We start from the raw sequence: 21,922 nt of genomic DNA, 5'->3' as shown, positions 1-21,922 counted from the left end.
CGCGGAAGTGATTCGGCGATTTCAGGCAACAACTGAGCAAGTGGCGAGAATGATTAGCAGGGTATCAAACCGCAAGCATGTACTTAAATAAAAAGAAACTATAAAGTTAATACAGGCTTTTATTGTGAGCAGGATCGCTTAGTCAGCACTATATCTGAAATCGAAGAAAATTGAGAAGAAGCTGGACGCCAAAATACGCAAAGTATATAAAAGAGCACTTCGTATCCTGGTCAACGCAGGAACAGAAAGATTACTACACATGGACATTCACAATACTGTAGACGAAATTATTGAAGGGCATTTGATATCGTAGAGGATACGGCTATCAGGAAGCAGGACAGGAATAGACGTACTCGATAGACAAGGGCTCCCATGCATTTGACCTACGGAGGACAGAGAAGACTTGGGAGATCAGATTAGAAGCATGATCGAGGCGCAGCCCATTCCGAGATATATGCACCTAGAATATCATAAGAAAAGAAGAAAGGCTAGGGAGAATGTCATCAGAAGAACATGGGGCGCGATGGAAGAGGCATTTTACGTGGACTCGGCAGGACCTCTCAACGGAATATCAACAATAGCATGCACGGATGCGCAAGGGGAATTAGTTAATGGGGCATCAATTCGATGTCAGGGAATCGCCTAGGCTGAAGAAGCGGAGATAGCGTTGGCGATGGTTTCCAGGAAAGTCTCGCGTGTAATTACGGACTTCCAGACTGCATGTCGTAACTATACAAGAGGCAGGACTGGTAAGCACGCAAACAGAATACTCAGAACTAAAGAAGATACAGACTTCAAATACACAGTCATATGGACCCCAGAGCACTCTGCGGATGTTGAAATGAAGGCGCTCCCGCCGCGACCCGCGCGCTATTTCCCCGGGTCCCCCAACATTTTCAGGAACATAATTGTTCGTAACCACTCTTAAACTATGGGGATTTACTCCAATTTTGAGATTGGCGACGAAAGTATAAGTCGAACAGGACAAAAATCTAAACAGGAAGCAAGGGATCATTTTAAGGAAATTTCAATCGAATGCTTATATAAATCCTGTCAAATTCAGCCATATGGTTCCGAATTCGTACGATCAGCATTGCGCCTTCTGCCGTGAAGTGGCTGACTTATACCATATGGTATGGGCATGCCAGAAAAAGACCAGCTATACAAAGAATCAGTGACCCAACAGCTGAGGACTGGGAGGCGGCGCTGTCCAGCTCACATTCGGAAGACCAACTTTCGCTGGTTAACAGGGCGAGGGCGGCGGCAAAAGCCAATGGGCTCCTGGAATCAGGGGCCCACCCAACCATTTTATGCATTAAACGCTTTTCTCTCTCTCTCTCTCTTGATCACTTTCTCCTCTCCTGCCACCGGTTTGCTGCTCTGCGAGGAGATTTTTTTTATATCCCCCTCGCTCGTTTAGGGCTCTCTCTTTTTCTATTCCGGTTCACCTCTCCTTTGGGACAAGCGCAAAGAGATATATCCTTAGACCAGGGTGCGATTCTCTTTATGATCACATCACTGCATCTGGGAGATTCCTTTGTCAGTTTTAATTTTCTAAATTGTTTACATTTGGCTCAATTTCCCCAGTGACTACCGAACTTAATAACGCCCATATGTCTCTCCTGGTTTAATATGCAACGCACCCTGCTCATTACCCCACTGTGGCTATGTTGGTTGGTTGGCCTCAAATAAAATGGCACATACCCACTACGGGGGAGTGGCCAAGACACAGGCGGTGAACTGATGTATAGAGGAAAGGGAGTAGTAATAGGGTATAGACCGACAGATTGGACGACGCAACGACAGGGGACCTGTTAGCTGGGAGATCGAAGACGGGACGATGGCTTTTTGTGCAAATTCGAATGTAATGCATGTAATGGTTAAATTTTTCACTAACTGAAAGAGAGCGGAAAAAATAATGAAAAATTTTTGAAAGTCAGAAAAATAAAAATAAATAATAATAATAATAATAATAATAATAATAATAATAATAATAATAATAATAATAATAATAATAATAATAATAATAATAATTTAAAAATTAGCATGGGAGTCGCTGCGTTTCTAGAAGAAAATTTTGGACAGCATAGCGCACACTCCTGTTGCTTTGTCCAAGCGATGAAGCGCCAAAGGAAAGAACAACCGCAGTGGACACAGGCAGACCCAGGTGGTGAAACTTCTAATAGGCGCCTCCTCAAAGAAGAGAAGCGGTGGCAGAACAGCAGGTAGGGATCCACTGTCTCAGGCTCGGCACCAAATGGGCACAGTGGAGAAACCGCCAGACCAGATCTGTGAAGGTAGAAATTTAGCAGAGGTACTCGGCATCGCAAACGCGTGAAAGAGACCTCCAGTTTGCGCGAGCGCCAGTCTTTGCTACTCCAAGGATGCAGAAGATGCTGATATTCGGGAGATGAGGTAAGTGCCGAGGCTTAAAATTCCTGAAATAATGTGTAACTGCGAAACCTCACCGCAGCTGTATATTCGCAGGTTGGCAGGACAGCAATTATTGGGCCGCAGAGAGAGGCCCTTGCTAAGGAATCGGCAACCTGATTTAATTGAATGCCCATGTGCGCCGGTACCCAAAGCAACCGCACCGAAGTTAGATGCAGCGGGATCAGCTGCTTAAAGAGGCGCAATACCCGAGATTCAGTGGGCGATGATAATGTAGAGCAAATAGGAGTCCGTCATAACCATTACTTGGGAAACGGTAGGGTTTTTTACGTAAGGCTAAAATAACTGCTAATAATTCGGCCAGATAAATTGGTGTGAAGTCAGGAAGACGGAGAGAAAAGGACCATCCCAATGTAGGTGAAAAAATACCCACACCTGCCTTTTCACGATCCTGCGAGGCATCGGTAGCAATGAGAATATGAGAAGGAAAGGACCTTAGGTGGTCCTGCAACAAACCGTGAAGAAGAGGAAAGGGTTACAGCTTTGCATTCGATGGGAAAATGTCATCAAATGCAATTTTGACTGAAGGAGAGAAGTTATACATTGGATGGAGATTTGTGAAATGAATGTTTAAGGTATCAAGGAGAGACTGCACGAAACATATCTGCGGAGTATGCAAACGAGACCAGGTGGCATTTAAAAAGACTGCAGGTTGACTAAGAAATATTATACTGGAGAAGGGAAGAGGTGAGTCGCACAAGTTTAAAAAAGTTTGGACTGTTAAAAGGCGATATCTAGCTAATAAAGATGGAATTCGCGCCGCGAGGTGCAGGACAGCATTGGCTACATATTTTGGAAGTCCCAAACAGAGGCGCAACGCCTCACGCTCCAAGAGCACAAGAGGGCGAAGTTTATAGGCAGGAGCTCCTGAGAATAAAACACAGCCTAACTCCAAAATTGGGCGGACATACATTTTATATATCAGCAGGAGTGTGTGCCTTCTCATGCCTGACCTAGCACTGCAAAGCCTACGCAGGATGCCAATGGCCCGAACTCCTTTTGCAGAAACTTGATCAATATGTGCCCGCCACGAAAGAGTAGAGTCGTATATTACTCCAAGATACTTCACTGTTTGAACCTGAGGAATTATGTGATTTCTATAAGCAATGCAGATGTTTACAGGATGAGAAACCGGAAAGACCAACAAAGCGCATTTGTTCACATTGAGGAACAGATGAATACTTCCAAACCAGTTGTCAAGAATATTGAGGTAATCCTGCAAGGTTTGATAAAGAGAGTGAATATCACTTGCAGAGGCAAAAAATGCGATGTCATCGACGTACACGTAAGTTCTCACATTATGGATGCATAAATTGAGCTTAGAACGATGTTAAAAAGAACAGGGGAAAGAACTGACCCTTGCAGTACACCTCTTGTCTGTCGAAACTTCCTAGAAGAAACACCCTTTCGGCAGCAATAAAATTATCTGTTTTCCAGAAAAGCAAAGGTCCAGGCTACGAAATAGTTTGGGAAATTAAGGTCCCGTAATCTGTGCAACAGCGTCGAGTACTCGACGCTGTCGTAAGCTTTACTGATATCCAGAGTGACAAGCGCGGCAAACCGTTTAGTGCTGCGAGCTAATTTAATACGGCTCTCAAGGTCAGTATGAGCACACCAAATCGAACAGCCCGGCCTGAAACCAATTTGACAAGAATTCAAGATATCATTTGCAGAAATGAAATACATGATACGACGAAGCAGGACCCGTTCCACCAATTTCACTAAATTCGATGTTAATGAAATCGGGCGTATGTTGTCAGAAGTGGAACCCTCCCCTTTTCCCCTTGTTTTTAAGTAGTGGAACTATTTCCGCAAGACGCCACTCATGGGGTATCCATGGAACTTTAAGGAAATGGTTAACCAGAGCCAATAGGTCTTCAGGAGATTTGGTAAACAAACTTTTAATCATAGATGTAGTGACCTTATCGAGGCCAGGAGCCGCTGGGGATAGGCGCAGAACAATTTTCGAAAGCTCGAGCATAGTGATCTTAATGAAATCACTTGAGATGCATGTGAATGCAGGTGGAGAACGAAGTGCAGATGTGAATCGACGTTCTAGGCCACTCGCAATTCCCTCTAAGGCTTCAGCGATGTCAGCAGGGGATTGAACGAGGGATTCAATATTGACAACCGGTGGAATTACTTTCCTTCACCTCATAAAATTAAACAAGGCCCGTTTATTTCCTGACTGAGAAAGAAAATCATAATGACTTGTAATATACTCCTCCTTCGCACGGGAGACAGTGCGCTTAAATGTTGCTGCGACATACTTATAATCCAACCAATTTTTTGGGCATTGATTTATGAGAAGTCTCTTCCAGGCTGCTTTCCGTCGACTATAGGCACGCGTGCACTCAGCATTCCACCAATTATTGGCGATGGCACCCGTGGTTCCAGTGACAATGAATTCATACTTTTGCCTTGCACGTTCTAACACTGAGCATAGATATGTAGATTTGCATTCGGAACTCGCCTCGGTGCTTCGGTCCGAACTAATTGTGAGAGCTGATTTGAGGGTGTCTTTAAACCGACTGTAGTTTACGAAGGAGCGCGGTTGTCGATCGGAAAGAGATAATTTACACCCAAGCTTGAAAGTAATTGGTAGATGATCACTGTTTGTTGCACAGTCAACAGGCGCCCAAGACGTAACAGAGACTCCTGGGGAGGAAAAAGTTAAGTCTAAGGCAGAGCGACCTTGACCACGTGCAAATGTAGGGATTCCTGAATTGTTGCTGCTGTTGTCGCAAACCCAATCAAATAGTCTAGAGCCGAAGCAATCTGTTTTAAACCCCCACGTCACGTGGTGCGAATTGAAATCCCCAACTAATAAAACCTGAGATCGGCTACTAGACATGAGTGAGTCAAGGGGCCGAGTGTCGTGCACACCTGAAGGGAAATGTGCATTAGCTACAGTAAAGGGCTGTTGACCTGGAATTTTGAGATGAACCGCAAGGATTTCACATTGATTGTCCGCATACTTAAAAGAAATGGATGCCCTGTGACAAAACTTTGAAGAAATTAGCACTAACAACCCTCCTCCTCGTGAAGACCGGTCAAGCCGGAACGAACGGTAATGTTTGAGCTGATAATTAAAATCTGTAGTAAGTCATGTTTCCTGCAACGCAATTAAATCCGGTAGAAGTTGATTGCAAAGACATATTAAATCTGTTGAAGCTGAGAATATAGATCGGCAATTCTACTGGAGTACACTTAATGACCTTATCTTGGCGGGAGAGCTGCAGCGGCAACTGCCGCTCCTAGAATCCTGGTCTTGGGATTTTGACTAGCGTCATTTTTCTTTGACTTGGACAGGGGACGAGATGGACCTGCAGTACTCAACGGAGACCCACTTCGTTTTTGGTCGCGGACATCAAGTTCCATGTCAACACATTCAACAGAGGGCGCGTCAATAACGCTGTCAGGGAGAGGTACTTCAGCAGTCTTTTGTTGCTCAGATTGACCTTCGCCCTGTGGAGCGCTATTGATGACCACAGATGGTGGAGGAGCTTCCGAAACCACAGAGGACAAGAGCAGAGCGGTGGGTAGCTGCAGCAGATTGGTCATCTGAGTAGTTATGACCTGGGATACACACGTGCGTACGGTTTCCATAATGCGTTCCATTGCATTTGTCATTGCTTTTTCAACTGCTGCTGTGATTGCCTGTGACCAAGAGGCATCCATTACGGGTAGACATTTGGCAGCCGCACTAGAATATCCAGAAGCTCTCTCTTTGACTGCGGCAAAGGCTTCTCGTCGCGTGCATCGTCGTCTATCTATTAGCTCTAGAACCTGAACTTCTTGAGCTCGTGCAGGACAGTCTGGCGAGTTGGCAGAGTGGTCACCACCACACAGACAACATTTTTCTGTGTGGCTGGGACAGTCCTCCCTAGCATGGCTTTCTCCGCATGCATAGCAACGTAAGCCCGATTTGCAGGCTTTGTCGCTGTGGCCAAATCTCCAACAGTTCTGACATTGGAGGGGTCTAGGGTAAACCCATCCACTCGAAAGACCAGGCCACACTCTGATCTCCGAAGGGCACACTATTCTGGCAAATGTGGCTATGACGGACTCTGTAAGGTTTTTGACACCCTCTACCATTCTGCTGCAACGATGGATAGCAATGACGCCCGCGGAGGACAGGCTCTCAAGCGTCTCCAAAGGGCTCATTCGAGAGTCTACACCTCGGACTAAGCCCTTGGAACACGCCAGATGAGGCGGTATGTATGCGCTCACCGGTTGGTTGGCGAAGGAGGTACACTTCAAGAGGTCGGTGACACAATCCTTGTCCGGGGACCTGCACAATATCCCACCCCTGCCGAACTGCCGCCCATCTGTGATCCGCATGTAGTGAGGCGATGCAGTCTGATGGGCCGCCTGTACTGCCTCCGGGTTGTTCAAACGGATCGCGCCTCCATCGGAAGGAACTAAAGCCACAGGAATGCTGGTTACTCCACTGCGAAAAAAGGCATCAATGGGGAGCTGGTCCTGAGGAAGAGAGGCCGACCAAGAGGAAAACCCCTGGCCGGGAGAAGAGGTAGACATTAAGCCTTCGTCCCGCGCCCAATCACCCTTTAACAGGAGCAGGCAAAGAAAACAAGAAGGAGAAATTGGGCAAGCTAGCAAAACACCGCCAGGTACTTAGCCGCTACCCCGCAGCAGGAGGATGGAACGGCGACCGGTACACGCTGTCGGAATCTCGGAATCCACACCACTCCACCAGAGGCCAGCAACAAATCATGGGTGGTGCACCTGCTGACGAATTTTATTCCATAACTAATTGCTTGGACGTACTGATAATTCTGTACATTTCTTAAAACTTTACTGGAGGAAATAGCGCATCTAAAACCTTCTGCCCTGACTATAATAATAATAAATGTAGTGCACCGTTCTTTACACCTGACACATGAGGGCGCCAGGGCTTGGTGGGTTGGTGAATTTTTCATAATATTTTTAGCTTTTTATTGGAAGCAGTGAAACTGCACCTTAGATCTTTTTCTAGATGCGAAAACTTCCTGGTGTGCGTTTTCAAAAGCAGAAGCTGCGGATCATGCCGAATGAGAAAAAGACGCAGAGATGTAGTAGAAGAAGCAGATGGAGAGGAAGACGAAGGTTCGCTGGTCGAAATTCAAGAAGGAAGCGTCAAAAAACCGAGGCTTGCTCGCATTCAACGCGAATGCAGTGGACGCATTGGCGACAATTAGCAGTATCTGCCAACGTAGAAGTAGCGAAAGGAGGCAGTGTTCCCGACAGAACCGATAGAGAAGACCGGTCTTGTCTGCGCGGTCAATAGTAAGGATTTTTGGTGCGCCCGAATCGGCAACTGTCTATTCGTGGCCAAGACGCAAAAACGATTCAAGCTAGAAGGTTGTGCCGAGGCACTCGGGATCAATTTGAAGAAAGGATAAACAGAGCAGCGCTTGACCAGCTTAAAAGAAACTGTTTTAAGCCTTTTATGCACAATAATTGTTTCTCTAAGCTTTAGATATGGTAAGCTTAAGCCGTCATTTATGTCGCATGAAAATATTTGTGCACCGAGGGGCATGGGTAAAGCACTCACCGAGTTCACGCCTACTGCAACCACTCGGCCCTAGCGTTCTCATATGGTTTGGTTTGGTTTGGTTTATGGGGGTTTAGCGTTCCAAAGCGACTCGGGCTATGAGGGACGCCGTACTGAAGGACTCCGAAATTTCGAACACCCAGGGTTCTTTAACGTGAACTGATATCGCACAGCACACGGGCCTCTAGAATTTCGCCTTCATCGAAACACGACCGCCGCGGCCGGGATCGAACCCGCGTCCTGCGGGCCAGGAGCCGAACGCCAGTTCTCATATGGGGACACAGTTCCATTATTGTGCGGCTGCGCGTTCGTGCGATATCATTATACTTTTTTCGCTTACATGGCTAGTAAAGAAGTCAACTAAGCTAATGAAAAGAAGTCCAGGATAATACAAAACTTCAGAACTGAAAGGGTTAATGTCACAAGATTTGGCCTCCGTGATAAGACCCAATGCGAACAGGGGGCAAGAAGTGTCCGCACGCTCGTATTTCTAACGAGAGCTGCATGATTCGTAACCAAGTGGTAAATTGAGTCTTTGTTATTAGCAGCACAAGATTATACACAGAACACTTTGTACTGCTGAGGGGCAAGCGTTGGCTATGTCTAATCTCTTCAGAATATTTACCGCCTGCGTCCTTTGCAGGCCAACTTATGGGTAGGCTCGCTGGCTGTGTCGTTCTTATATTGATCCCGAGGTCACGGGCTTGATCCTGGCCCCGGCGGCCGCATTTTTATGAAAGCGAAATATAAAAAAAATGCATCGAGAGCTCTCGCCCTCTTCCCGGAGGAAAAAAAACGACATCAATGGCTTTACGGCTTTACCTTTCCACCTCCAATTATTAATATTATAACTGCTTCGAATTAATTTGAGTAACTTACCCGACAAAAGAACAACGCTAAAATCACAAAAGTGAACGGGAAAGAGCACAAGGCACGTAATTAAGGCTTTGCTCCCGGTATGCGAGGTCATAACCATGTTACGCCATCGAAGCTTCTCTGTATAGCTTAACAACATTCTTGACGGGGCATGTTGGCTGAGGTGTATTAGAAACAAAAATCGCGCTAATATACTTATGTTACTTCTGTGCGTAGCTGGCAGCACCATCTTCTATAATCAAGATTCTGCACAAGATCAATAGTCTTAGGCAAAAACTTCGGCGCTCTTTATGAGTGAATATTTCAACCGTGCATGTTTCATTTATCTACCTCTCTTTGAATGCGCTGTCATTCGGCTGCTCTCGGCCGCCGCGGTGGTTTTCACCCGGGCCAAACGTCGTTCGAGAAAATGGAAAGTCAGAACTCGCCAGAAATGGCTGTTCGCGGTAGAATGGCGCTCGTACTACCCAGGATGTTTACTTCACTGTGCGCCGGTGAAGATATTCACAAAATCTTGACACCAACACAAAGCTGAACAAAAAAAAATAAAGATGAGATTAAGTGGATGTTTTTTTGTTTTTTTTTTTTTTCCTGAATCAGACTAATGGATCGCCTGAGCCCATGTCTATCGGGCCGCGTTCACAGGTCGTGAAGGCTGAGTGCCTGCAAGCTCGCACGTGCTGTAGCGCGTGCAAGGAGCAATCAGCTGTCACTCGTTCGCAGCGGACAGCGCACGGAACGACCGCGATTCGTTCCGACCCGCTGCCCCACGATACGTCACGTAGCGTTCTTGAGCCAATTCTCCCTTTATAGATCTTTTTCAGCGAACAGAGGAAGCCACGAACCACATAATTAAAGATCAATAGCCCCAGGCGGAATCATCGTCACTTACGGCTAACTGCAAACTAGCCGGTGTTTTCTAGAAAGTGCTTTGTTAAGAAAAATATAAGCAATAAAAGCACGTTTCAACAAAACGAGTGATAAGGATGTTTTTCTTGTGTTTTTTTTTTTTGAATGACATAAAAGAAGAAGCTCAGTTCAGCTCGCACTAATTTTTTCGATGTGAGGTAAGTTCATTGCAAGGCCCTTGTCTTATTAAACTGGATTCAGTCGCTCCAGAAGGATACGAATACACTTAAGCAGTGCACTGCAATATTTTTTCTTAGGCTCCGTGTACTTTTTAACCTTCTTTGCCGCCATTCACGCGTCACAAAAACACCGCGATGATGGACACAAGCATGCCGCGGTGAAGTTCTGAATAAATATTATTCTTACGAATTATCCGTCTCGTATAACTCGAAGAATAATTCGTTCTCTAGGGAACGGCTAACCACAACATAAATGCTATCATATACTGCGATATTGCCAGTCGGGAACAACTAACAAGCATAATTTTATCCTGAGTGAAGATCCTCTTAAGCGAATGACATCAAGCGTACGTGATACGAAGTTAAGTACCCATAGATCCCAGAGCAAACTTTCTGCTTTCCTTCGAAGTGACGGAACATCGCACGCAGTAAAGTATCTCCTAACTACGACATCTACTCGCGATGAATATCTCGTACAAATCGGCTATATGTTATAATCTTTTGACGGCATTACTTATAAGGCCAACGATCTGCAAGAGTGGGTGCCATGTGATGAGGTATGAGACGTGCAGAAGCTTGTAATCCCTAGCGCGGAAGTTCAGGCATATCCAGCTAACGTTTAAGAATTAAAAGAGAGCCCTTCATACCAAGAAAAAAGCGACGCGGCTTATATGACAAGGAATCAAGGAGTTGGAATGACACAGAAAAGTTTAGACTGCAAGAATACTGTAGTCAGTACGGTATTCTTGCAGCGGACTCGCAGGAAGAACTTGCCGACCGAGGAACATTGATCCCGCAAGTTCAAGAAGAGGTGTGTATGGGAGCGCACCGACCTTTCAGCGGCTGGTCGCGTGGCCGCGCCGGCGGTGGTAATCCGAGCACCACCAGGGCCACGAGGAGGGGAGGCAAACAGGTGGCCCTGCCACTGACCGCGGCAGTCCAGCGGGCACGACGTGCCATGGGAGGCGAAGCGCTCGACGCGTGGCCCACCGGCCGTCGCCGCGCTTCTGCTGGCATCGAGACGCACAGGCGTCCCTGGTATAAGCACTTTAGCTACGGGCTGGGCTCTGAGCGACAAGCGGAGCTGATCACGTGCGATCGATGTCCTCACGACCCGGGCCACTGCGCTCGGTCTGAGCCCGGGACCAGAGGCGCGGCTGGGCTGCCTGTTGAAGTTTGGCTCGGCCTCACGAGCTGCCAAGTCGTGTGGCGCCATCTGTCGGCGAATTCCCGAACAGCCCTCGACTTGAGAAAGTTCCTTCGACGGCCTTTTCTCTGTATCGCGTCGGTGCTCGGTCTGACGTATCGTTGTGCTGCGCATTGCTTCTCCTTCTCGCCGCCAACCTTTGTTGTTGTTGTTTGTGTATGTGCGATGCTGCGGGCGTGCAAGGGCCGTGTCATCAGAGACGAAAGAAGTGGCAGCGTTGTGTGCGACACGTTCTATTAAAGTTACACAAGCTATACAGCACCTATGTTTGTAAAAGCGACATATTTGTCTCACAAGTCGTCATGATCGCGACACGAATCAAATCTACTGCAGGAGAAACGCCTCCAGTAGTCACTGGGGCAGCCTGAGCTTAGTTCGTCCGCCACTGCTACTGGGGAACGGTTTTACTGACAGCTGCAAGCACAGACTTCCTGGCGTTCGGCTTCCCCCGGGCAGAGGTGGGCGCGCATTAATGCCCCCGGTTCAGGGGCTCTGCGATACTCGCGGCGACCACTTGAGCACTTCGAAGCCCATTCACTCCATCCAATTTCTTAACGCCTCCTCCTACCTCCTCTTTCTCCGTCTAACGTTTTCCTTATATTAATATCCATTCTATCACTGAATAGACCCGTCGATTTCCTATTGTACATATCCCATATCCTGCCCAAGTACACTTCTTCCTCTTCAGCTCCAATGTCATCTACTCGCAGTGGCAATAAAATCATTACTTGCATCTTACTATTCACGTTACGGTGTCATAAGTAGGGCTGCGCAAGCTTCCTATGCTGGCCGGGAAAATGTCGAATAAGGTAAACTCTTGCGCTCTGCAAGCTTAAAGTTTATGCAACAATCTTTTTATCCTGAACTTCTCGCGACTATCGCAGTGGCATGATGTCAGTGTGCATTAGCATACTGTGCCAGCCAGACTGGGTGCGGACATCTCATTGCATTATGACATCATTGATTTCCACTTTCACTCTATCTTCCTTTTTTATTTCCCTTCCCATTTGACCCGTGTGGGCAGCAGGCCTGGGTCATGTTTCAGCCGGCCGACCTCTCCGCCTGTTCTCTAAAATTCTCTCTCTCTCTCTCTCTCTCTCTCTCTCTCTCTCTCTCACACACACACATACTCTCTATCTATCTCCGCATGCATGATGCTTTTCAGACGGGCTCAGCACCACGACTTCTGGCGACATATTTCCTTTCTTTAAAGAATTTATCACGATCCGAGAGAAATAAGCGATATTTTGCGCAACAGCATCGGCGCATAACCGCGAGACGTCAGTCACTCTGAATAAAAATTCTTACGCCGATTTCCGGCGTATAGTTTGATTATCAGGATTCAATTAGTAAATTTTCGCAGTTCCTTGGGGGCCTTATTTTTCTTCCCTGACGAATTCGCTTTAACACGCCTCGTAAGAATTAAAAGCTTATGTTTTTATAATCACACCTGCAGAAGGGCTCAGTAGAATCCCCGATTCTGAACAACTCTGTTCCGTCTGAAAATGTGCATTTGTTATGAGCAATCCCACACGCGTCATACGGATCACATCTTAAGTAGTGACAGAAATGCGTATATGACATGGGTAGCACAGGGCCTACTTGCTTCCTAATCTACCTGTAGTGACTTCGCAGCAAATATTGCATAATTAATTCTACACGTCGAGCAGCCTGGAAGAGCAAGATGTGAGAATTGGGATGAGGTTTTTAACAAGTTATTTGCTCGTAAATGTCACAAGCAATGTATTTCGAATCATACGCTTCGCCACTTGAGTGCGGCCGTAAACTGAGTGGCGCTTTCATTAGAGTGCGCAGCTAGGTCTTGTATGGCCTTATATTTCCGTGTCGAACGGTGGGGATCAGGATACACACCGCCAGCCAGTATCATAATATTGACAAGTTTAATTCGGCAACCGATGACGCATTCATTGGGTCAATGTTCCATTCTTCTGACGTCGAATTCAGTGGCAGAGCGTCCTTTGACAAGGAGGCGTTGCGAACTGTCTCGACCAGGATGTTTTTGCTGCCGCAAAAGCCCAAAAAGTCGTCGGCGCTGACGTCCCACACGAGGATTCCCGCGAGACCTTTCTTCATAAATCTGACCGTTTGCGCCTGCAGAGACTGCGCGTCCTCGTACAAAAACCAAGAGCGGCCGTGATGCAAGAGGGTCATGTCCCCATCGCTGTGACGCTGCCAGCCTCTCTTGGCGCACAGCTCGTGGTACGCGAACGTGTGCTCGTTGCCTGGCGAGGTGTCGGTGTAGCTCTCCCTGTGGTTGAGGGTGTACGGGATGCCTTCGAAACGGACGGCTGCGATCAGCTGCGAGGCCGGGAAGCCGCTGGAGAGCATGTTTTCCAGCGCTCGGCTGCGTCCGATCCACTGCGGTGGTAGCACGATCATGTCCACCAGCTTCGCAAGCCTCCTGCCAGCATTGGGCTTGCGCAGCAAGGACGAGTCGGGTGGCAGAACGAGGAAGAATTCCCGGTGCCGGAAAAGGGTGGCGAGCTTCTTGAGCAAGCGCACAGCGAAGTTTCGCATTTGCCATTCTGCCACAGGAAAAAGCCCGTTCACCATGAGTCCGTCAAGGCGGTTCACCATAGTCCAGCGAAGGAGGTTCCGTGCAAACGCTGTACTTCGGTCTTGACTGATAGCAATGCGATGCAGGAACATGCTTGCGTCTTGAAAGCTCCCCAGCCCTGCGATGAGCCTGAGGCCCGGATTGGCTTTAGCGAGAGGGCTCAAATCTGCCAGATGGAATGGAGCGGACGCCATGGTTAGACTGTCGTAGTTCTGCATGTCGCTGAAGAAGTCTGGTAGGCCTACAAGCGGGAGCACTATGTGCGAGCACACATGCGCCGGGATGTACCTCTGGGCGTAGGTCCAAGGCGGAGGCCTTGAGAAGCTGTGCGGGTCCAACTGGCAGATCAGGAGCGGTTCAGAGCCTCTGCTATCCAGGAGGACGTCTTCCTTCTTGGGCACTTCCTTGATGAACCGAACCCGGGTCAGGTAGGGCATGAGGGCTCCAGGAAGCGCCACGAAGAACACCAGGATCAGGATCATGCACGAGCTGATCGAGTAGACGCAAGTGCTCCTGAGGAAGGGATCCTCCTCGACCCCGGAGCCGCCCTTAAGGGCCGGAGCCTCCTTCCCGGCCATGGCTGGCGGCTGCTGGTGCCTCGTCTTCCTCCTCCTCAGCACTCTTCCCGCGCACCACCGATGCGCGCAGCTAGCCCGGTGTGGTCTTTTTTATGAAGGTTCATTTTTCATGAGCATCCATCCACACGCGGCACTAAGTGTTCACGCGAGCGTGACAAGCGAAATAAGGCAATGTGGACGGCAGGTGCAACTCCGAATGCAAGTTCGCTGAGGGAAGAAATATATTTCAGTCACCCTATGTGAGGCTCTTCAGAAGATTCAAAAGTTAAATTAATGCACTTCTTCATATTCCTAAAGTGATATACCCCTGTGCCCCTATAAATTGCTGCAAGATCGCAAAATTCCAAAAGTCTCGATCGCAGATTGGCATTTGTAGCCGCCACCGGTTTGCACAAGTACATATGACTTTCTTATGCCACAGGGCACATTTGCGCAATTAAAGAAAGAAAAGAAGAGGCGCTCGCCTCGCGCTCTGCGCCTTCGTGCAGCATATGAAGAGGACGAAGGCGGCGCGTGCAGTCCGTGCAGTCCGTGCAGCCCGTGCTCCCGTGAACCTGCTCCGACCAGCCCGTTCCTGAAGCCCACGATGCGCTTTTCTGAACAGAACCTCCTCAGCAGACGTGACCTCAACGCGAGAGATGCTGAGGACCCTTTCATTAAGACCTCCTATGTTTACACTGTTAGCTCCTGTATGCTGTTGGTGGTGGTGTTTTTCGTGGTCCTGCCTGGAGCGCTGGTTCCATACTTCCGTAAGGTGAGCGCTCCCGCTTTTCAGCCACTTGGCACATCGCGTGCGAACGCAAGTCGCACGACGCGCACGACCCTCAGCTGGTCGCGATTAGTTCAGGATGTAGCTATAGGCCGGGGCACTTAACGCTCCTCTGACAGCGGCAGGGCTAGGCCTACTCGCATCTTAGTGTTGCCACCTTATGGAGGTGGCTTTCGTCCCATATCTCTCCCACTCTACAAGGACGCTTAGGATGCGCTACGCAATAGCGAACATGTTGTGCGTTTCGAAAGTGGGCCAGCAATTACCTTGTCTCCCGGAGTTCCCGCTTAGATGTGTGTGTAACGACTTCGAGCCTAATGGCGGCTTTAGGCGTCGGGTTTAGTGCTAGGCTTGCCTCTTAGCAACAGAAGGCTATTCAGCACAAACTTAGAACAGCAAATGCTTCTGGCAAGTTTAAAGTAATTAAATGAGCTTTCCTGTGGTTTCCACGCAAATCAATATTTCGATTTCTTGTGTGTGTGTTCGTCTTAGCCCTCATTCTTAGCCCTCTTATCTTCTTAGCCCTCATTCACTTCGTTGCTCTTATTTCGTATTCTACGGTAGCACAAGAACAGAGATGGCCCTAGGCGTTTCTGAATGCGTCTGGAACGCGCCTCATTGCCCAAATTTTGTTTTTATCATGCCAGACAGGCCCAACAGGCAACCAATACAGGAGGCCTCTACTACGGTCTTTAGCGAGAAAACCGGCTAGTGAAGACGTCGTCCGCCCCGCTGCTGTCTTCTGCCGACACCACCTATTCAGTTCGCCTTTGCGTGTACGCAAAATAGCAGCAAGTGGGCATCACAAGTGCCCCGGTAGGCAGTGACAGGCGTCATAGCCGCCATGCTCTTTCCACGTCTTTGCTGCCTTCTGTGCCTGCTACCGAATTTCGGCAGTGAGGGCTTGCGAGACGACCGAGAAGTTTGACCACTTCTTAAGGAGATACATTCACACCACGGACGGGATCACTGATCATTTATTAGGAGTGCGGACAGGTAATCGCTTCCGCAACGTCACCGATTCGTAGTGACATTACTCATTAGATAACTCCCATCCGAGGCCAGCACTGCCCGATAAAACGAGATAGTTTTTATCTGTACGTTTTTTACGGTGCAGAAACGTAATTAACGATTGCATCAGCGAGCACCTGCTTTGATCTTTCAGGGTGATTTAGGTGAACGTACCATGATTGATGGTAGTGCTTCTTGCAACTTTGCTGTCGATGGTTTGCCTGTCTGGTCTGTCATCTGCCTTTCTCATCCGTGGTGTGAATGCTTTCAACGAGACAAGATCTTCTAAATGTATATGACGTAAGGAGCTTGTCCGCGAGCGCGGACATCCTGGGTATTCACTTTGAACAACGTGTGGCGGGCGCCACCATCCTTTCTGTGGCAGTCTGTTTCTGTTCTACGTCGAAGGTCTCATGTTAGTGTCATATTTAGGGCTCATACTCAAATACTTGTCACAAAGGGAACTCGTGCGTCTTCTGCAGAAAATAACAGCTGCGAAGAAAATTTGGGCGTGTAGTGAACTCAAAACAGGCTCGTTAATGCTGCCATTATGCTGTCAGAGCTGTCCATGACGTGTCTGTACGTTTTGGGGCTAAAAAGCTGACGTAGCCAGAAGGTTATTCCTTTTCTCGCTCTCTGTCTGTTAATTTCGTAAGTAGCCACCACGAGAAAGTAAACTGACGCCGATGACTGATGGCAGCTGCAGCTGAGCGGACAGACTAGGTCCTCGGAGACAAGGCTCATGCGGCCACGCTGCATTCTGCGCGAACTTGCGACCGCAGGTGCGTTACCTCTCCGATCTTCCGAAGCTTGAAGATCAAAACCACCTCCGACAGCAAGGACTGCAAGGACCCTTAGTGATGTGCCAGCTAAACGCTGCCAGCTTTACCCGTGCGGAGCCGTGGACATATCGAGCTGAGCACATACCCATCGATCACTGCACACACGTCGTGTTCTCCATGCCTGGGCTGAAAGACTGGTTCAACGACCTCATCAACTATGACGTCTACCATCTCGCGACGCGTCCTTTCTTCTGGCGCGCGGTTGACATGCTTCTGGAGAAGAAGAATGCGCACCTTCTGGTCAGCGTGGGTGCGTTCGGAGATGTGACCGCCCTCATGGCAGACGTCGCCGGCAACGGTGACACCATGGCCCGCTTCTCGCGTAACATGGTGCGTTGGGTGCTCGGGAACAAGCTGGACGGGGCGCTCCTGGCGGGCGTCTTCCCAGCTCCGGCCAACATGCGCAACGCCATGGTGAAAATGGTGAAAAAGCTCGGCACGCTGTTCCGTGTCCACCACATCAACCTGGGCCTGGTAGTTCCACCGCACGCCCAGCTCTTCCACACACGCGGCGCAGGGGTGAAGCTGGCGCAGTTCATCGACTTGGTCGTCGTCACGGTCAGGCCTTTCGCAAGCTTATTTGCGTTCTCCCTTTAACTGCGAACCGCATATGGCGTCGCGAGACACTGAGCTTTATTGGTTCCCTCCTTAGTCTCGAACGGTGCCTCGCGAGGGAAGTGAGTCATACGGACGCCACGTAAGAACTGCACCTTAACCTGAAGCATAACGCCTCCTAGCCGCATGCTGAAGATTAATGCTAATGTTGCTACGAGTGTTTTTTCTCGTTTTTCTTTAGAGATTTGTAGTGTACAGAAGCACAATTACAAGAGTAATCTAAAGCGCTGTAAAACTTTTTAAAGTTGACTGTACAAACGGCATAAAGAAATTTCTGTCCGTATGCATTGGCGGGATTCGGCATTAAGTGTGGACTCATCCTTGGCGCAGGTAAACAACGAACCATCGATTCGGAGTGCCGCAGAAAGTGCACTGAGCATCGGTACCGCTATCGATCTTGTGCGCGAGAGCGGGGTGCCATCGTCCAAGATGGTGCCCACGTTCAGCCTGGAGGTGACCGCGTACAAGTTCATCGACGAACTCGACTTGACCAACAACTCGGTGCCTGTCGCGCTGCCGTACTACGCGGTTTGCGAACGCATCCAGGAGGGAGGCTGGGAGCTCATGTTCGATGCCAGCACTCATTCCAACTTCCTTCACAGGTCAGTGCTTTCCCTTGTCTCTAACGGTCGTGCGGTGTCAAGAAGTCATGTCCCCCGGCCTCTCTTATTTTTTTACTTATTTTCGGCTCCCCGTTTACTTCCTTTTGCGGGAGAACACTAGCGTGCGTAGACGGTCACAGTGCAGCTCGCCGAGAGCTGAAACGAAACGACGGATCGTGTCGCTTATTGCGCATGAGTGACGCCGATGAGCACAGAACTGGCGCTACGCGCAGCTTGCAAGAAGGGGCGAGGCGTCTGCGCAACAGTCCGGTCGTCTATTTGATCGACGTCATTTCATATGGCGGGTCAAAGGCACTTGTCTTGAGAGCGGCGAGGCATTCGTTGGCTTTAGCGGCTAACCGGTCCGAGGAGGGCATGCGGGCCAATGACAGAATTGTGCGAGGCAGTCTCGTCGCCTGTCTCGCAGAGAGGGGCCTGCCCTCTCCGCCAGATAGCAGTGCCAGCTGCTCTCCTCCCTCCCTGCCCTCCACCCTGCCACTCAGCCGCTTCAAGTGAGCTTTTCAGACACCGTGCAGGCGAACAAATAGTAACGGTGGATCGCGAGACCCCACACTCCAAGGAATGATTTCTCATTAACATCCGGCTGAGCGCAGCCACACGGCAACAAAACAATCCTACATGGTTGCACAATGGTTGCGCTTGGCTGACGCTAATGAACAATTACTTCCTTTACTGAAATCTGCTCCACCATCGGGGATTCTCAGAACATCTGCTAAGACGCAGGCTTAGGCGAACCGAAATAGGCTGGACTGACCTTATACTCTCTCTGTGTTAAAATCTGTTGACACAGGTGTCGAAGTTAAAGCTCGCACCAGAAAATTAGAGCCCAGATGCTCTAGGCATCTCGCACGTCGGAACGCTTCGTGACCGGCCAGCACACGTGCTATTTTATGCCCGGGACACGACTGCCGGGGAAGCGCGATAGCGTCTTTGATTTTTAGCTGTAGTTTTTCCATCAGTGCAAACGGACTGAAACAGTACAGACACACTTAACGGTGCGATCTTTCCACAGCCAGGGCGCTGCAGGCCGCACTCACTGAAACTCAGATTTTATAACGCACACAGTCTTCCGTTCGAGGAGCCTGGCAGGTGCAGGCACTGAGACGCGCTAGAGCTTAATGCCATGTCTTACTCTCAGAAACTAGTTTCCTTGTCTTTTCCTCATGATTTGTGCCTATCGCTTACCGACGAATACTATGGCTTGAAGCGATATGTTGCCATATATTATTAGAGCGGAAGAAGCGTGCAGGCATCTTAATTAGCTTCAAGCAAATTAGTTCAGTGGGATGAATACAGCAATACTGTGAGTTGGTTTAGGTCTCCAAAACAATAGCTCTGGTTGCGTCATCCCATAATGAACCGTTATGATTATGAACCTTTGCTCAAGTTACAAGGGGCGCAATTTATAGTCGTGATGTATGCATTAAGAGCGGTGATTGTAAAGAAATTCCCCGCTGCGGTCTTGGCCGCGTCGGTGTAACACGGAATTTCCTCGCTGCCATATCGCGTAAGAGTGTGTGCATCACAGACGAGCAAAAGCGGTGGACTGCCATATTAGGAATTCAGTTTATCGGTCATTGCACTTCAGAAGCTTGGGGGTGATCTGATGAGGTGATAGGCTCATCGCGTCCAAGTCCTCAGAGGCGCCAGTCTGCACTGTATCGTTACGTGGCAGTGATGGTAGCCCGGCCCGCTCAGTTAAACTCAGCGAAGGAAGGCCTGGGATCGTATTCGGTGACGTTTCATCAGGTCCTCCTTTCTTTTGGTCCCTTGTCATTGGTGTCGTCCGCCCTAGCCTACGTCACCGGCAAGCCACGGCCAGTGATAGACGGCCAAATGAAAGGAATATTAAACGTTACGAAATATGGCCCCTGTTGTCCACCGTGGCACGCGACATGTTCCGTTGCGGGCTCGGCATGTTCTTTTAAGCTTAGCAAAACGCCAACCTTGCCGGGCTTGCTACGCGTCGGTGGCTCACGGTTGGCCTTGAGAAAACGCCATTTTATCACACCTTTTGGCCAGCCTACGCAGGAAGCTCTGGCAGTAAAGTGAAATGACCTGTCTCAGCGTTTTCGTAGGAACTTAGCACATAAAAACGTAAGACACGCCAGCCCTCGCTGTCTATCCTGTTTCCCGGGCACAGAAGCAATCTGTTTTTTTTTTTTTTTTAATGGTTCTTCTTGCATGTCTCTCATATCTTGAGCAGGGTGTGTTGCTGGGCAAGTTCGTTTGACATCCTGAACATGCAGCGCTGGCAGACGAGAGGCGAATGAGAGACGACACACACAGGGCGCTGTGTATGTCGTCTCTCCTTCGTCCCTCGTCTGCCAGCGCTGCATGTTCAGGATCTCGTATCTTCTAACTTAGGCTCCGCGTTTCGTTTAGCGTACGGGAGAGGTCCCTTAAACCATGCAACAGCGGAAAGACATCGTGGCCCATGATTTCAGCCACTACTGTCGGAAAGGTTAAGTTCAGACTGCCGCATGATTAATACTCACTCCGACTGGAGTTACTTCTTTTCGTTTTGCGTTCGCTGCTTGCGTGTGAGTGTGTCATGAGCTTGTTACAGCCGAAATTGGCTGTCAGGCTGCCTGATATGTATCTTGCGTGTTTAGAACAAGTTTATGGAATGTCGCACGAAAAGTTGCTGAAAAATGCTTGTCAGACTAGACTCGCCTTATACTGAGCAACTGCTACGCGTAGTCAGCTAGGCTTTGTGTTTCCTGCGCGGCATGCGTGTGTGGTAGCGAAGCGGAGCAATTTAATGCAGTGAGGTGGGGTGTCGGGACTGAAGGTGTGCTAGGCTGCTGCAAGCATAAAAAGCTTGACGAGTGGTGTAGCTTGGACTACTTTTTCAGCCATGGGCAGAATTGTGGTCCAATTAAAATTATATTTAAAGTGATCTGCGCCATCCTGAAACGCGCAAACACTTGACGCCCTGTTTATGCTGCTTCTGTAAGTCAAGTCTAATGGTAGCGACAGCTACTTCGTAGAGACTACTTCAGGCCTGGGCCAATAATCAGTGCTGCATGAATGGGATTATCAGTAGGCAGAGTCGTGTGCTCCGTCACCTCAGGTGAGCCTCTGCCTCACTGCGTTCACCGTGAAGTGCTTTGTCCCGTTAACGAGTGAAATCATTTTCTTGACAGGAACCACGAGTGGGTGAACTTTGACGATGCACGGACCATCACCGAGAAGATGGACATGATCCGAAACGAGTCGGTCGCTGGAGTCATGCTCTGGGACATCAGCATCGATGACTTCAAGGGCGCTTGCGGCCCCGCGCACCCCCTCGTTGCTGCCGTGTACGCCAGCCTCATGTCACCACCAAAACAAGTGCAACTGATGACCCAGCTGCCAGAAAACGACACCGTCGAGCACATCTAATGCCCTCTCCCCGTCCCATGTGTGGCTGCACTCGGGCTGCGTTCTCGCAACTTTTTTTTTTTTCAAAGACTGGAAACCACGTAGCTCCGCACGAGAAGCAGCATCCCTTTCACCCCACCGCAGTGACTTTGAGCTCAACAGCAGTAAAATGTCAGTTCCTGTGTTTTTGTCCTGCCAAGTTTGGGTTGAGTGTCTGAAAACTGGTGCGGCCTTCGGCAGCTCTGGCCCGGTGGCTAGGGCCTTCTGAAAGCGAAGCACAGAATGCACCAATTCTTAGCTGTGCAGACAGCTGCGTTTTGTTGGGAGGGGAACACAAGAGCGGTAATTCGGGTCGCGTTGA

General features: G+C 49.0%; 3 protein-coding genes across 3 annotated transcripts in view; 1 reads left to right on the top strand and 2 right to left on the bottom strand.

The window, feature by feature from the left end:
* The window catches only part of LOC149351538 (cell adhesion molecule Dscam2-like), a 192,813-nt gene extending 181,736 nt beyond the window's left edge, over nt 1-11,077 (bottom strand). The window contains exon 1 of the mRNA XM_089577047.1: nt 10,806-11,077. Within this exon, the coding sequence (XP_089433173.1) occupies nt 10,806-10,989 (184 nt within the window). The 5' untranslated portion in view covers nt 10,990-11,077. The remainder of the gene's footprint in view (nt 1-10,805) is intronic.
* Nucleotides 11,078-13,063: 1,986 nt separating this feature from the next.
* Nucleotides 13,064-14,335, bottom strand: LOC149351537 (endochitinase-like). The gene has a single exon (XM_089575615.1). It carries the CDS (start codon nt 14,333-14,335, stop codon nt 13,064-13,066), a length of 1,272 nt encoding a protein of 423 aa, XP_089431741.1.
* A 586-nt stretch (nt 14,336-14,921) lies between these two features.
* On the top strand, nt 14,922-21,623 carry LOC149351536 (endochitinase-like). Its single transcript, XM_089577046.1, has 4 exons — nt 14,922-15,089; nt 16,898-17,515; nt 17,903-18,174; nt 21,345-21,623. Exons 1-4 carry the CDS (start codon nt 14,922-14,924, stop codon nt 21,580-21,582), a joined length of 1,296 nt encoding a protein of 431 aa, XP_089433172.1. The 3' UTR covers nt 21,583-21,623.
* Nucleotides 21,624-21,922: the final 299 nt, after the last annotated feature.

The sequence above is a fragment of the Amblyomma mixtum genome, chromosome 3 (genome assembly GCF_055824585.1).
Source record: "Amblyomma mixtum isolate Tamu chromosome 3, ASM5582458v1, whole genome shotgun sequence".
NCBI lineage: Eukaryota > Metazoa > Arthropoda > Arachnida > Ixodida > Ixodidae > Amblyomma > Amblyomma mixtum.
This window is presented reverse-complemented; position numbering and strand designations above follow the sequence as displayed.